This window comes from Odontesthes bonariensis, chromosome 24 (genome assembly GCF_027942865.1).
Source record: "Odontesthes bonariensis isolate fOdoBon6 chromosome 24, fOdoBon6.hap1, whole genome shotgun sequence".
Taxonomy (NCBI): Eukaryota; Metazoa; Chordata; class Actinopteri; order Atheriniformes; family Atherinopsidae; genus Odontesthes; species Odontesthes bonariensis.
In genome coordinates this window covers 26329177-26346911 of record NC_134529.1, presented here as the reverse complement: position 1 = coordinate 26346911, position 17735 = coordinate 26329177, and the positions used below count along the sequence as shown (strand labels likewise).

General features: G+C 41.2%; 1 protein-coding gene across 2 annotated transcripts in view; it reads right to left on the bottom strand.

Moving 5' to 3' along the window:
- Positions 1-17735, bottom strand: part of cnih3 (cornichon family AMPA receptor auxiliary protein 3) — a 160128-nt gene that overhangs the window by 121060 nt on the left and 21333 nt on the right. For both annotated transcript variants that reach the window (XM_075458666.1, XM_075458665.1), the window contains exon 2: positions 11906-11974. In XM_075458666.1, coding sequence (XP_075314781.1) covers positions 11906-11974 — 69 coding nt within the window. The remainder of the gene's footprint in view (positions 1-11905; positions 11975-17735) is intronic.

Sequence of the window (17735 nt, the reverse complement as noted above, 5' to 3'; positions counted from 1 at the left end):
AGACAACAATTTGTTCCTTAACATCTCTAATACCAAATAACTAATTGTTGATTTCAAGAGGAGGAAGTCTGACCTGCTGCCCCTCTGCATCAACGAGGAGTGCGTGGAAAGGGTGCCCAGTTTCAAGTTCCTGGGTTTGCACATGGATGCAGACCTCCACTGGGGCTCTAACATCTCGGAGGGTGTGAAGAAGGTTCAGCAGCATCTCTACTTTTTGAGGATCCTCAGACAGCTTAAACTGAAGAAGGAGCCATCTTCTACTGCTGCTCCATTGAGTGTGCTAACATATTGCATCTCTGTGTGGTTCTCAAGCTGTAAAATGGAACACAAAAAGGCAGCACAAAGGGTTGTTAACACTGCCCAGAAAATCATTGGCCATCCTCTTCCCTCCTTGAATAACCTCTACAATACCTGTCGTCTCAAAAGGGCAAGCACCACCTTGCGGGATAATACACATACAGGTCACCAGGTGTTAAAGTCGCTGCCCTCTGGGAGGAGATTTAGGGTGTTGAGGTCTCGGACAAACAGACTCAGGGACTGCTTTTGTAACAGGGCAATAGCCCTAATCAATGCAAATACCTGAAGTCCTGACCTGATGAGTCACCCTTTGGACAGTGGGCCATGTACAATAAACAATGTACCAAAAATGACCAAAATAATAAGTCGTAATAAAACAGTCCATAAAATAAAATAAAAATCCACTGACTTTCTCGGCTTCCGTACTTATCTATACACAACTCTTAAGTTTATGATAAGAATTATTAAAAAACAACCGGTTCTCAAGATGGCGGCGTAAGGATAAGTCACGTTCGGGAGAGCAGGTACAAAAATTTTCTAATAACTGAACTTTATCCTGCTATGCACAACAGCTCCGAACTCCAGGAGGTGCACTACTGTAACATGAGCATTAACAATTATTTTCTGAGACAGTCCAACACAATGCAACACAAAACGAACCAGTTTGCAGAGGCTTCTGCAGACCGTACTGAACAAGCTACGGTAGCCGAGGTGGAGGCTAGTCATGCTAGCATGAAGGCGCAGGCAGGAGCTGCTGCCACTTCGCAGACGCTTTGGGAGGCGGTGTACGAAATAACGGCAAATATATCCAAAATCATTGATGAGAAGCTGGGCCCAATACCAAAGCTATTGATGAAACACAGTAACACACTGGACAACCATGAAGAAAGGTTAACTGAGACGGAGCAAAGAATTTCAGCGCTGAAGGATGCCACCTGCCCCGTAGAGGCCAGGCTCAAAGCTTCAGAGGAGATGGTGGACAAACTGAACGAGCGGGGTAACGACCTTGAGAACAGAGGGTTTTCAATGACCTTGATTAAGTAGAAGGGACATGTAAAAGCGATGCCTCCCTTCGTCCCGGATCTTTTTTTTCCATCAGAGATCCCACTAGGCAAAGTGTATTTTTGGTACACATGTTTTGTTTTTGGTGGTTTGTACCGTGTTAGATTTGGCCACATTTTTTAATGTTTTTATGTTTAAAGATAGATAGATAGATAGATAGATAGATAGATAGATAGATAGATACTTTATTGATCCCGAAGGAAATTCAAGCATCCAGTATCAAGACACAATAAAGCAATAAAAATGTTTATACAATTATAAACACTTTAAAAACAATCTAAGAATTTAAAAAACAATTTAAAAGTTTAAAAATATAAAGTGGCCAGGGATCCCCAAACTGATGGAGAGTTGGAGCAGCTACTCTGTTATTGTACATTCTATACTAAGCTATTCAAATAATACACAGGTTAATATATTCATGTTTTTATTTTAAACATGTGCAAGGTACAGGGTGGCCGTGCCACTGCCATTTATAAACAAACATCTTGCATACAACACTGAGCTTTTCAAATAATCCACAGATTTTAACTTTAAACATGCATGTAGATGGGATAATGAATCCTCAAACCATCTGTGGATAGCACACGTTTGCACACAATTTGTGAGAAAAAAACTGTTTGAAGAAAAAAAAAAAAAGGAATGTTAAAAATCGTCTAATCAACCAAAGATTTCGCGACCCCCCTGCAGTATCTCCGCGGATCCCCTGTTGAAGACCTCTGCTGTAAAGGACAAACAGGGATGTAATGTGAATGTGAAGGGCTTGCTTTTTGGAGAGGAAATCGCTATACTGAATGTTTATAACCCACCTGGCTCTTAAATAGATCTTTTAACATCAGGGTTCCCTAAAGTTATAAACCGTAGCATTAGACCATCACTTATAGGGGGAGATTTTAACTGTCATTTAAATCCTATTATAGACAAGTGTCCGCCTGGTAAATTATCACTTTCTTCTCATGCTAAGATTGTTATTTCATTTTGTGAAGAGCTGGACTTTATAGACGCATGGAGGGCTGAACATCTTGCAGTTAAGGATATCTCCAAGATATCGTTTCCTCACCTGAACGTCAAGCCAGATGGTAATGTTTATTGTTGTTGATGTTAATGTTGGTCATGTTGGGGGGGGGGGGGGGGGGGGGGTGTATGTGTGCAGTGTGGTTGTGTGTGTGTGAGTTTATGTATGTATTGATTTTATTATGTAAAGCACTTTGCACTGCTTTTTTTTTGTATAAAACATGCTATACAAATAGCATGCGAGCAACTCCGTTGAAATCAATGGCGGCCATTTTGCAGTCCGTTATCCAGTTAATATAATGCATCCATGGGCGACGGTGGCATTGTGGCTAGCAAGACTATACAGTGACAGTTTTGAAAGAAGGAAAAATGCTAACTCCGAACTGGACTCTGGACAAATTTTGGACCCAGATGAAGGCCCTAGTATGAGTGGAGGTCAAAAGAAAGCAAAGACGGTGAAAAAAGTACCTTGACTCAAAAAAGGTTGAAAAACACTGGTCTCGACAGTGTCCAGCAAACAACATGGGCTACATAGCTAATTGGCAATCTAATCTTTCTAGAGAAAACCACGTCTGATTAGGAGAGACGGCATCCATCCCACTTTGGAAGGAGCGGCTCTCATTTCTAGAAATATAGACGAATTTATTTGTCATCCAAAAACACGACAACCCAGGGTTGGGACCAGGATGCAGAGTTGTAGTCTTACACACTTCTCTGCAGCTTCCCACCTGCTGTTACTCCCCTAAAACACCATAATGACTGTGTCTGTGCAGCAAACTCACTCCAGAAGTTCAGTGAGGATCTCTGAATGATCCAGTGTTGTCCACCTGTGTGTAATCAAGTCTCCATATAAAAGCACCTGCTCTGTGATAGTCTCAGGGTTCTGTTCAAAGCAGGGCTCCGAACTGGTTCAAGGAGCGAAAACGAAAAACGAACGGAATTTTACGAGGAACGGAAACGAAAACGAAAACGAAAACGAAAACGAAAACGAAAACGAAATGGTCTTCAACTGTTCCGGAACAGAAACGTTATTCTGAAATCCACAAAACCGGTTAATAACGTTTTTTTTCGTTCTCTATATATTTTATAAAATTTCACAAAAGCGTAGCCTTTGTCAGGGGAAAAAAAAGACTACTTCCGGTTGTGCGTTCACTTCGCTGCCCGCTAGGCTCAATGCAGGCAGCTGTCACGAATCACTTACTTTATCCACTACTTAGTCTAGTTATCCACTAGTTATCCACTAGTTAAAGTTATGGTTCGGAGTAGATTCACCCTAGGGTCATTAGAACCGTGACATCCAGCCAAGTAGCCCACCCGAAGTTTTTCCGATCTTGGCCGAACATCAGCCGAGTTACTGAGTTATCCTGAATAGCTTAGTACAAGCGCTAACGGACCCTGGCAGTATCTCCAAAATTACCACACTAAAATCACATGCCATGACACCAAACTTCTACAGTAGTACAAATATGGTCTGTACTCACAAAACGATGCATTTGGAAGTTTGAAAATAGTCCAGGAGTTTATTATTATCAACACAAGCCTAATAGCTTCTCTGCTGCTAAAGCTGCGTTGACGTCACTTCCTTGATCTGGGAGCTTCAATGTAAGATGAGGGTTGATCTACTACTGTAGACAACAAAGCAAGGCTGCTCAATTTCTCCATTGATAAAATAAATCCACAACTCTACAACATAAAAATTCATGTAGAATATAGCATATACTTTGTTGTCTACAGTAGTAGATCAACCCTCATCTTACATTGAAGCTCCCAGATCAAGGAAGTGACGTTGACGCAGCTTTAGCCCATCTGAATGTTTTTGGATGCTGCCGGTGATTTATTATTTTTGGGCATAGAGCTACGGGGTAAATCAAGGGCAAATACTAATGAGTACATCTATTCTAAGGTAAAGTCCACACACGTAGACTTGATAGGCCCGCCAAACACTGCCGGAACGATAAGAACGAACGATATTTTACGTTCCGAACCAGTTCAGGAACGATATGTTGGTGGCGGAACGCAAGAACGAAAACGTTAAACATGCCTGAACCGTTCGGAACGGAACGATTGAAAAATAATTTTGTTTTCAAGCCCTGGTTCAAAGTGCAGAGAGCATCATGAAGACCAAGGAACACACCAGGCAGGTCCGAGATACTGTTGTGGAGTTTAAAGCCGGATTTGGATACAAAAAGATTTCCCAAGCTTTAAACATCCCAAGGAGCACTGTGCAAGCAATCATATTGAAATGGAAGGAGTATCAGACCACTGCAAATCTACCAAGACCCGGCCGTCCCTCTAAACTTTCATCACGAACAAGGAGAAGACTGATCAGAGATGCAACCAAGAGGCCCATGTTCACTCTGGATGAACTGCAGAGATCTACAGCTGAGGTGGGAGAGTCTGTCCATAGGACAACAATCAGTCATACACTAAACAAATCTGGCCTTTATGGAAGAGTGGCAGGAAGAAACCCATTTCTCAAAGATATCCATAAAAAGTCTCGTTTAAAGTTTGCCACAAGCCACCTGGGAGACACACCAAACATGTGGAAGAAGGTGCTCTGGTCAGATGAAACCAAAATCGAACTGTTTGGCCACAATGCAAAACGATATGTTTGGCGTAAAAGCAACACAACTCATCACCCTGAACACACCATCCCCACTGTCAAACATGGTGGTGGAAGCATCATGGTTTGGGCCAGTTTTTCTTCAGCAGGGACAGGGAAGATGGTCAAAATTGATGGGAAGATAGATGGGGCCAAATACAGGACCAATCTGAAAGAAAACCTGTTGGAGTCTGCAAGAGACCTGAGACTGGGATGGAGATTTATCTTCCAAAAAGACAATGATCCAAAACATAAAGCCAAATCTACAATGGAATGGTTCACAAATAAACGTATCCAGGTGTTGGAATGGCCAGGTCAAAATCCAGACCTGAATCCAATCGAGAATCTGTGGAAAGAGCTGAAGACTGCTATTCACAAACGCTCTCCATCCAACCTCACTGAGCTCGAGCTGTTTTGCAAGGAAGAATGGGCAAGAATTTCAGTCTCTCAATGTGCAAAACTGATAGACTTGCAGCTGTAATTGCAGCAAAAGGCGGCGCTACAAAGTATTAATGCAAGGGGGCCGAATAATATTGCACTCCCCACTTTTCAGTTTTTTATTTGTTAAAAAAGTTTGACACATCCAATAAATTTCATTCCACTTTACGATTGTGTCCCACTTGTTGTTGATTCTTCACAAAAAAATTTAAATTTTATATCTTTATGTTTGAAGCCTGAAATGTGGTAAAAGGTTGAAAAGTTCAAAGGGGCCGAATACTTTTGCAAGGCACTGTCATTACTCTAGATGGTATTTCCTTGGCTTCAAGTAATACATTGAGAAACCTTGGAATTATTTTTGACCAAAACTTTATCATTTGACACACATATAAAACAGGTTTCTAGGACTGCCTTCTTTCACCTTCTTAATATTGCCAAAATCAGGAATAGCCTGTCACAGAGTGTTCATGCATTCGTTACTTCAAGATTGGACAACTGTAATTCTTTATTATTGGGCTGTCCCACATATTCTCTGAAAAGCCCCCAGCTGATCCAAAATGCTGCAGCCAGAGTTCTGATGAGAACTAACAGGAGAGAACATATTACTCCAGTTTTAGCTTCTCTTCATTATCTCCCTGTTAAATTCAGAATAGAATAAAGCTCTTAATGACCAAGCTCCATCATATCTTAAAGATCTCATTGTTAGATATTTTCCCAACAGAGCACTTTGCTCCCAAACTGCTGGTTTACTTATTTCTAAACAATTTTCCAAAAGTGGAATGGGAGGCAGAGCCTTCAGTTATCAGGCCCCTCTCTTGTGGAACTAGCTGCCAGTATAAGCAGACACCCTCTCTAACTTTAAGATTAGGCTTAAAACCTATGGATGACTCAGGTGACCCTGAAACATCCCATAGTTAAGCTGCTATAGGCCTAGACTGCTAGGGGGCCTCTTACGTCATACCTTTCCACCCTTTGTTGTCTATTTTCCCACAGTTTAATTTCTCAAAAGACATTATGTACATGTGACATTATTGTTGTCATTAACTCGTGTTTCCCTGTCTCAACAGGTATCCTTTGAATTGTGTTACAGTGTTTTTTCCCCTCTTTTCTGTCTTCTCAAACCCCAGCCTTGATTGGATTATGATTACAATGAATTGAACTCCAATTGTCTTGAATTTGACTGTATTATTGAAGTGCCTTGAGGTAACATTTATATATGATATAAGATATATCATACAAACATTAAAAAAGATATTGTTAGAACAATAAATATTTCACGTTAAAATGTAATATGACTATTTTTCTTTTGCTGGGGTTGGGCAGCTCTATGCTTCAGTTTAAATCACAGAATGCACAATATTTGATGTAATGCTGCTTATATCGCCATACAACGTTCAGTTTTGTCATTTCCATTTTTAACCACTTTTTTCATCAATTTTCAATTTATATATTCTCTTTATTGTTTTCCTTTCACCCATAAAATTAACATTAGTTTAAATATTTCTTGACACTGTGTTTTCCTGAAATAATTTATAGTTAAATGAAAGTATTTTTAAGAACACATTACCCAAAAATTATGAGTATGATCAATTTGTTGGTTATATTATGGCATTAATAATTAATTTAACTGAAGATAAGTGCTATTATGCTGGAAGAAATTCTGATTAGGCCAAACATTTGGGTTTGGATTTTTTTTGTGTTTTGCTATTCAGTTCTGCAGTTCTGAAAAGTCTCATCTGACCGTACAAAACTCGCTTTCCTGTACTCATATCTTTAAGACAAAATGGCAATAAAATAATTATTGGGGCTCCTCACTGTCACTTGCTGAGTGTGAGACACATGGGCCATTCACGGCAGCATAAACTTTTATTTATTCAATCATCTGTCTCATTAAGTTTGTTTACGCGACACTGGAAGAAAACTGTTAGACCAAAACCATACTATTGAAATTAATGTAAACATCGATAACAACATCAATAAAGCGCTGTTAACGCTAGTACTGTGGTTAACATGACATGGTGTCAGAAGTGACCAACTTAATGTTCACAAAGATGGCTGAATTCAGACCACCAAAGCAGTTTGACATTTCACAACCAGCGGAGTGGCTGATGTGGCAACGCAGAATCACTGTTTTAGAGTGGCTTCAAAGCTCGATCGGGAGCTGGTGTGGTACAAGTCAACTCCCTCCTTTTACACAATGCGTAAAGATTCAGAGCCAAAAAATGAGTCATTTGGATGCGATGGTGAGGATCTGATTTTGTTTGGCTATAAGGCTGTCATTACAGCATCTCTGTAATAGCTGCTCCCCCTCCAGCAGGATGCCTGTGGAGACGCGCCCCCTACGCCGTCTCCTCTGGTCGTCGGAGCTGCTGACCCAGAGTCGCCTAATCCGTTATCCACATCGCTGGACCAACATCTGTCCTGCCGCCGGCATAGCTGGAAGTGTCTGTGTGCCGTGCCTGAGGAAACACCTGCTACAACCAGTTGACAGAAGGGCTGTGACGTCACCAACATCTTGGATAGGGCTGTTGAATGCACTGTCCATCGCAAACAAGTCTTTCAACTTAAATTGGCTTTTTTCCAGGGAGAATCTGAACTTTTTGTTCCTTACAGAAACGTGGCGAGTTCATTCATTTAAATGAACTATTCACTACTGGCTGCTCTGCTGTGGGGATGCCCCACCCTTGTCGCCATGGTGGAGGCCCCGCTGCCGTGTACCGGGATAGGCACACATGGAGAGTGATGAACTCTGAGCACCTTTCCTCCTTTGAATCACAAATGATCAAAGTTGGCTCCTCCAGCAGCTTTTATTGTATTTTGATCTATCGCCCCCCCTGGGCCTGCTGGTGTCTTTTTAAATGAGTTTAATGAATTTTTGTCTTTTTCTTGGGGATTTTAACCTCCATGTTGATGACGATTCATCTAGCCCAGCAGTTGGATTTTTATCAATGGCTAAAGCTTTCAGCTTTTAACACCATGTAACTGGCCCCACTCACAAAAAAGGCCACACTTTGGACCTTGTATTTTCACTTTGCCTGCACGTTGCTAATGTCCGTATTGAGGATCACCGTTACTGTGTGCTTTTTGATCTCATTGTCCACAATGAGCCCCTTCCCCTGAACACAAGGCCACAAAGGCATATTATTACTGAGAGTGCTCCTGAGAGATTATGTGCCATTTTTGATCCAAATCTTTTATATGAATGTTCTGATGTTGACAGTTTTATTCACTATTATAATATTCATTGTGCAGCTATTTCAGACCAGGCGGCACCTTTTTCTCGGGTGTGTCTGAGAAAAAGCCTCATCCCTGGCTGAATGCAATGGTTTTCTACACTTTTTTATTGAAAAGATCAAGGATATAAAGGACAGAATTCCCCTATCTTCTTGCTGCAACTTAGTCCAAGTTGAGCCTCCCTCCCACACCTGGGGACCTCACGTACAAAGACTGGATTTCCTACTGAAACATCCCGTACGCTCAAACCCAAATGCCCTCCAACGCACAAAATATCCGGATGTATGAATCGGTGCATACGCGTGAATAAGCATATTTCCTATGTACATCCCAATCAACGTGGAATTGAGCGCACATGTCAGAGTACCCGACTCCTCTATGTCCACACCCCTACTTAAATATGCAAATCATATTTAAATGAGCCCTGCACCTGCGATTCCCCTCTCTGCACGATCAGAAAATAAATAAAAAAGAATGAGTAAGATGGGAAAAAAGACCAACTTCACGGAAAGCGAGATGGATGTGCTACTTTGCAAATGTGTTCTTTTGCACGATGTCCTCCGGCATAAGCAGCAAACCTAAGAGGAGTTGGTGAGAGAGCGTGTGTGATGTAACAGTTTTCTATGCCTGACGGCGGTCTATGAGTTCCTCAAAGGGTTCTAACACCTCACAGTTCCTGAATGATTTTTAGTTCATATGCTGTTCACTGGGCTGCACAGTGGTGTGGTGTGGTGGTTAGCGCCGTCGCCTCACAGCGGGGGGGTTCCAGGTTCAACTCCTGGCTGGGGCCTTTCTGTGTGGAGTTTGCATGTTCTCCGTGTGTGTGTGTGTTCTCTCTGGGTACTCCAGCTTCCTCCCACTGTCCAAAAACATGCATGTTAGGTTAATTGGTGTTTCTAAATTTGTCTTTTGGAGTGAGCGTGTGTGGTTGTTTGTCTCTGTGTGGCCTTGTGATGGGGTGATGGGCTGGCGCCCTGTTCCGGTTGTACCCAGCCTCTCGCCCGATGACAGCTGGGATAGGCTCCACCCCACCCGCGACCCGACCGACGGATTCAGCGGGTATAGAAAATGGATGGATGGATGGATGCTGTTCGCTGAATTGGGCAGTGGAGCTCAGCAAGGACATCATTTGGAACTTTAAGGACTGACCTTAGCATCTTTAACTGGCTATTCCAGCGGGTGACATGAGCAGGTTGAAGTTTGTGCATTCCCTCCAGGACCTCTGTAGCATGGGTGGATTTATGGCAAAAAGCTACAAGTTTCTTGCCCAGGAGGCTTTTTATGGATCCAGCATCATCAAAAGCATCACGCACTACCAGTTGGAGACTATGAGCAAAGAAAGATAGTCTCTCTGGTGGAAAGCACATAATCTCCTCTTCTACATTGACCACTTCTAGATCACAGGTGTCATCCTCTTCATCCTCACTCTCACTGTTAACATGAACTGGTGCAGAGTGAATGCCTTCATCATATTCGATGCAGTGTCAGTTACAACGAATGATACCTTGTTCTGAATATTGTATTTGGCCAGAACATCATCATACATCTGGCAAATATTTTCAGCTGTGTGTCTCCCTTTAAAACGCTGACAGCTCAGCATTATTCAAATTGAAATTAACCAGGAAATGGTCTGTCATCCCATAAAAGGACCTCATTGATTTGACCATGAATCAATGGTCAGACAAATATGGCCAGCTTTTGCCATCAGAATATCTAGATGTGCTTTCACAGAATCCAAGCTTTGTGGAATAAGGATCTCTCTGAGAGCTCTTCCGATAGGCATTGTGAATGAGGGTTGGGCCAGTTGCAAGATATTAATGAAATCCTTATTTTCAACAGTAGAGAGGGGGAGGAGACCATTTGAAATTAATGTAACAACACTATCTGTCAGAGCCACTTGATGTGTATTGGTTGATGACCATTTAGAAGTTGAAGTTGGAGGATGACTGTCTTCATCTTGATTTGGTTGGCTTGTGCCACTGCTGGATGCAGAATACCTCAAGATTTCAGGGTGTTTCTCCGGTAAGCAGAAAAGCCAATCTATATCCTCAGTCTAAAGACTGTTCATGCTTTGGATAAAAGTTCAAATAAAGATGGAAGTAATTTGAATACTTCTTGTGTTCAGAGCTTTCACTAAAATTTAAATAACTGAGCAAGAGATTTATGATTGATTAGTTCTATACATTCAATTTTGCTGATAATTCTCAGCTGGTTTGTAGTACACATGGAAATTGTAGAAAACTCAAACATGTGGAATCTGAATAAATACTTACAAAAAGCTACTGTAAGTTATATTATGAATAATTATTTGAAAAAAGAAATCGTGTTTTTCAGTGGAAGATTTGAATGTGAAAATGAACTGCAGGAAATCTGGTCTTATGCACTGTTGTCAGGTTTTTAAAATACCTTTCGAACTGAAAATAATTTACATTTACTTCTCAGAAATCGTTCTATGGATATGTCTCCCTCAACCAGCCTCAAACTCCAACTCTTTCTTTCAGCCTGATTATAGTTTTTATTTTTTTTTGGTCAGGGGGGCTCTCTCTCCACTTCCTTTCTCGTCTATCTCCACAGATGTATAGAAGCCAATTTTCCAAAGATGATCTATAGTGCAGAGCTCTTAAGCTAAAGTCACCTTCAGACAATCTGCTGGTTCTCTTCTGTTGCATAATGTATCATTAAAACCAAACCGAGTTAGTAAAAGCCCAAAAAACTCAAGGGAGAAGGTTTTAGAAGGCCTCGAATTCATTCTAAAACAACTCTACGGAGACCAGCTTTCCTGAGCAAGCCAACTACAACCATCCCTAATTTACATATCCTGATCACTGATTTTAAAGAGTGAAAAAGCAAGACATATTTGTATCTCAATTAGTGGAAAGACACACCATATCAAACTGATCCCATATATAGATATATAGTCACATATTTACATATATAAATACAATAATGTTGAACTGTAAGAAACATTCATTGCACATCTGAATTATTTACCAGATTGCCAGGGAGAGTTGATAACAAATGTGTAATCCAATATATTTTTCTATGAGCTGGGTATAGTTATCTGGGATACAGTGAACTGTGGGTGTGACTGGCAGTAGGTTTGGATGCATTTGTAGAGGTTCTAAAAACAAACTTTATTTGGCTCTTTGTGCAGGAAAGCAAAGAGAATAGAAAGCAAATCTATCCAATGTCCCATTGGATAGATTTGCAGAGAAAATGTTTGACAGTATGAATAAGAATGGCTAAAGAATGCAAACTTACTGCATGGAGTGGATTTCCCTGATCGATTGGCACCTTGAAGTCAGCCTGGAGCTCATCAAAAGCTGTTATCTGAGAAAGAGATATATAAAAAAAAAGTGATACAATTAGTAAAATTTTGGGATAGCGAAGACAAATTTTTTTTCCTTCGATGGCATTCTTCTGGAAATAAGCCTGGCCTTTTGCACGCCAGACATATCGCTGGTCCAACTCTCCAAACAGTTTCAGTTTGGTTTAATCAGTCCATGGAACTGTTTCCCAAAACTATGTAGTCTTTTCCAAATTTCTCCTGGCATATTCTTGTCAAGTTTTGATGTTTCTTGTGGTCAAGAGTGTAGTGCATCTTGAAGTCCGACCATGGATTCCTTGTTTATTCAGTGCACGTCTTATAGTTCCCACTGAAGCACTAGTACCAGTCTTCATCAGATCACCCTATAGGTGTCTTGCATTCACACAAGTGTTTCTCTTAGTTGTCCTAAATTGCTAAGGGCCCTTGAATTTTGGGCTTTCTTCCGCGGCCAGGTTGTTTTGCAACTGTTCCATAAGTTTTATAAACTTCCTTATAATACTCCCAATAGTGTCTCTTTGAATGTAATTTTTTTGGGGAAATCTTCTCATACCCAAGGCCCTTCAGGTGTGATGAAATAATATCCCATGTCAGCTTTTGTGGAAGCTCCTGTGTCTTTCCCATGACTGCAACTCACCATGATTATCATCATGGATGGTGTTTACATAGGCATCACAGCTGAAGCAAATGAAGGATCATTATAGAGTTCCCAAAAAAATTAATTATGTGTCAACTCCCCTTTAGGCCATAAAAGATGTCACTTTACACAATATTATATAGGAGTGGAATAAATGTTACATGGCTATCTTAAAAAAATATAAAACATAAAATGCATAGCATAGTATTTGTATACTATGCTATGCATTTTATGTGTTGATTACTTATGTTAAATACTTATATATATATATATATATATATATGGAGAGAGAGAGCGCATAAATTCAACATCCAATTTTTGGGTGTTTTAATCCGGATTAGAGACACCTAATTTTGTTCTGTTTAACATGTTTACAAGTTTCAGTTTTGGTCAGACTAACAATATTGTTTTTTCTAGTCTTATGTAAATGTGCCTACTATTGACACTTGATAAAGTGGGATATTCATGGCTACCGTGCTTACTTTGGAGCAAATCCAACAAACACGTCTGAAAATAGATGCCTAAATGTCCGCTGTTTGTTTTCAGTTAAATTTGTTTAAATGTATAGGACACAGCTGTTTTAGGACATAGTATTACATAAAATAGTACTGCAGTAACCAGCAAAATGATTCAACCCCCAATGCATGGAAACTCCAAATGCAGTGGGGGTTAAATAATTTGTTGATTCTGCATGTTTTATGTAAGGGCCTTCTGCTAAACAAACCAGTCCCCCAGCTGCAAAACTGGTCAAGATTAACACCTCTGACATGGACATTATATGGAATTGTAGCTCTTTTTCCGATACTCTCACTTGGAGGCATATGCACATACCCATTTTGGGGTAAGCTCTTTAGTATCATGAGATACTAAATTTGCTTAACTTAAAATGTAGAATAATATCTTTCCACAAGGCACAGCCTTTGCATGTGAGACGTAGAAATAAAAACCTCTTGGTCTGGTGTTGTTGTATCCTAACATCCACCCACTACTGTATAATGCTTAAGGCTTAGAGACAGTGATGTCAAGTAATGATGAACAGCAGATAAACTATGCAACAGATCCATTGAAGTGCCATGTGCTGAAGCAGAGGCAATTGTACAATAAAAGCAGATGTAATTGGTTGACGAACTAGGCCTCAAAAGGGTATTGTTTGCGTGTGCATGAAAAAGCAATAGAGACGCTGTTGGACAATATGAATGTGTAACTCAGTGCATCTGCACTGGATATAATTCTGTATTTCCAATATATGTGCACCATGGGAAAATTGCAAGATGTGAACACAGCAAAGTGTTTGTGTGTGTGCAAAATAAGTGAATGTGGATGACTGGTTATTCATTCACTTGTTGTTATTAGCTTAAAACAGCTGAAGCAGTGGCATGTTTTCTTGTACATGCGAACTTTGTATGGGGAATTGACATCAGGGAGATGGCAGAGGTTCACATCAATGTTGGGTTATTTCCCTGGGTTCGCCCCCACACTAAAAGGCAGCTCTTTTTATGTTATTTCCCAGTGGATTCTAATAGAGATCCTGGCTCATTGCCTTTCTCTGTTACAGTGTGTTGGCTTCCCCCAGGCTGTTCCTCATGAGTAACACACATGCACGTACACACACACAGCCTTGATGTGTTTATAAATCCAAATATACAGTGTATGCATTTGTGCACAGGAACACACTTTTTCTACAGAAACACACATGCAGACCTAACAGAAATAGTTTTTATATACATCCACATGTGCACCACAAGAAATGAACACTGTACTAAATGTTCTGGGTGTATATCAGGCTTAAAGGATAGATCACACTTGAGATGTATTTTAGACATTCTCATTAGTCATAGCTGCATTGTTCAAGTATAACAGGAGAGAGAAGTAACCCAAATGTCCTCCAGCAGGAGGAACGTGTGGCATTCCTGAGCGATAATGTTGGTCTACATCTGCTCTAAATGCATCTACACTGGAGAGGTGTCAAAGCAGTGTTAGAGCAAATGTCTGAATCAACAATAGAACAGTAGCCCCTTTCACACTGCGACCCGCTACCTTAGCGGGTCCAAATTGCACCTTCGACCCGTGTCGAGAAATGTGAACGCTTGGCGTGTCAGGGTGTCCCGTGTCGCCTGAAGCCGAGTTCAGGGGGCGTTGCCTAGTGGCAGAGCATCACACGAAACACATAAAATGCTGGGCGTGTACAATGACGTAGGCACAACCCATGCGTCGGAGGTAGGGTTAAATACACCTGTCTGCATCAAATTTTTCAAATAAACGATGGCGGGACACCTTGAGATATCGTTTATGCAATTGTATATGCAGTTCATGGAGATGTTACTTTATGTGCATCTTGCTGCGTGGGAAACCGCGCTCTCCCATCTTTCTCGCCAACCCTTCCAGCAGTGGTCCATCCTTCACCGTCCCCGACATGTGGCGGTAAATAACGTCCTCTGCTCGGGGGCTGAGGAGCTCGCGGACCTTCTTGTCTCCCCAGTTGGCCATCTTCAAAAATGTCTCGAACTTGATGTAGGCTAAAACAGAGTAAAACTTGTCCTCACCTGTCGCTGTTGTTCTGAATCAGCTGTCCATTCTGTCTTTTAAACTCCTCACGTCACGCCCACGTCCGACCTGCGTCGAAATTTTGGAATCTCAGGGTGAAACTCATCTAGCCCTGGGGCTTTATGAGCCCCTGTAGCCATTTGGTACCTGTCAGCTTCTTCAGGTGACCCACAGAAAAACCAAACCCAAAAAGTCTTACTTCTCCAGCTAGGCAGCTTTGGGCTTACCAGTTAGTCTGGCAGTCTTTCCTGCCAGTGGATCCAACTCACCACCAGGTGGTGATCAATTGACAGCTCTGCCCCTCTCTTCATTTGAGGGTCCAAGACACCCGGCCGCAGGTCTAATGACACAACTACAGTCAATCATGGACCTTTGGCTTAAGGTGGCCTAGTACCAGGTACACTTTTGAATACACTTATGCTTGAACATGGTGGTTGTAATGGATAATCCATGACTAGCATAGAAGTTAAAACACCAAGCGGATTCAGATAAGGGTGGCTGTTCCTTCCAATCATGCCTCTCCAGGTCACTTCATCATTAAATGGGCATTGAAGTCCCCCTAAACAACAATGGAATCCCCAGGTGACACCCCCTGAAAGACACTACCCAGAGACTCCAAGAAGGCCGGGGAATCTGAGCTACTGTTTGGTGCATATGCACAAACAACAGTCAGAACCTTCCCTCCTGTGACTTGCATCCACAGTGAGGCTACCCTCTTTCTCACTGGGGAGAACTCAAAAATGCTCAGCCGGGGGTTTGCGAGTATGCCCACACCCATCTGACAATAGTCCCCGAAATGTGGCGGTAAATAACGTCCTCTGCTCGGAGGCTGAGGAGCTCGCGGACCTCCTTGTCTCCCCAGTTGGCCATATTAACAAATGTCTCGAACTTGATGTAGGCTAAAACAGAGTAAAACTTGTCCTCACCTGTCGCTGTTGCTCTGAATCAGCTGTCCATTCTGTCTTTTAAACTCCTCACGTCACGCCACGCCCACGTCCGACCCGCGTCGATTGCGTTCACATCAAACTCGGCTCGGCAAAAAGACTAGGGTCCGACGCGGGTCGAAAGGCGAGTCGAGTTGACGCGGCAGCCCGGGTCGGCAGTGTGAACGCAACAGCGGACACGCTAAATTCGCGGATTAAACGCGGGTTATTCGGCAGTGTGAAAGGGGCTAGTGTGTGTGGAGGTTACTCCAACTATATCTAGTTGGTACCACTATAATAATTAGGTAAGGTCGCCATCTGCCTTGACTAGTTGGGTTTTCAGGGGACAAGAAAGAGGGAACAACAAATGCCATAACATCACAACCTCAAAGGGAATTCAGTCCAATTTTCTGCCTCCTATGCACTTTATTATGGTCCCACCGCTGAGGAATTTTTTTGAAAGTTGTAATAGTAAGTCAGAGATGGCCAGTCTCCTGTGGTCTGTGTATTACATCACTCACAATGTCCACACCAACCAGGGCATTGGTCATGTATGATGACAGCTTAAGGTGCTGTTGCTGGAAGTAACAGTTCCAGAAGCCTATGGAGAGGCAACTCCAGCAAGGTTACATTATTTGGATTCTGAATACTGAAATGGAACCTTGAAACCAGGGTACGGAAAAAAAAATCAGCCCAATGACAAATGTTCTGTAAAGGGTTTGGTAAATTGACACATTAGAAGGTTTATTACACAGAATCTTCTCGGAGGTCATGTATGGAAAGTGTTTGTCCGAAGTCTCTGTCTATCATCAAATCTCGACAGTTTATTTATTCCCTCTGGGATAAATAAAGTATTTTTGAATTTAATTGAATTGAATTGAAAGAGTGAAAACATCTTTTCAATGGAGAAATATCTTCAGTATCATTCTTCATTCAGTGAATAAATATACTCCCGGTGTGTATATTTATAACTGTGTGTTTTATCCCGGTGTGTATATCTTAACTGTGTGTTTCTATTGTACCTGTAAAGCGCTTTGTGACTCTGGTCTGTGAAAGGCACTGTACAAATAAAGATTTCTCACTTACTTACTTATAGAAAGCCTACTTTAGACTAATGAGTTGCCATTACTGGTTGTCTACACACAGAAAATCCATGCATAACTGCCATTTTACATGTTGCTAATTTGTTCAGGCTGTTTTGAATATTAACATAAAGCTTGAAGCTTACTGTTACCTTGAAACAAACAAAATAATATCCATATGGGATGAATTTCAGCACTATAACATAGTAATTACCAGTTTTAACTTTCATGCCATCTTAAAGGTAGACTCATCCAAACCTAAATACCATTAAAAACATCATGGCACGCATTACGTCATTGTAATTAGGTTATTATCATATTCATGTGACTATGTTACAACATTTTTGTGTCTATATAACCATTTTATTTTCAGCAGGTTACCATATTATTTCTACAATGTTACCATACTATTACCAGATAGTTTTCCTTTATTGTCATTTATAAATTGATTTCTATATTCTTGGTTTCAGGCTCCTTATCACCATGTAACTTCAGTTCTGGTCACTTATTACCATGATGGATTGAATGGATGAACAAGCTATTGCCTATTTATTACTTTGATAATTACATGGTCATAGTA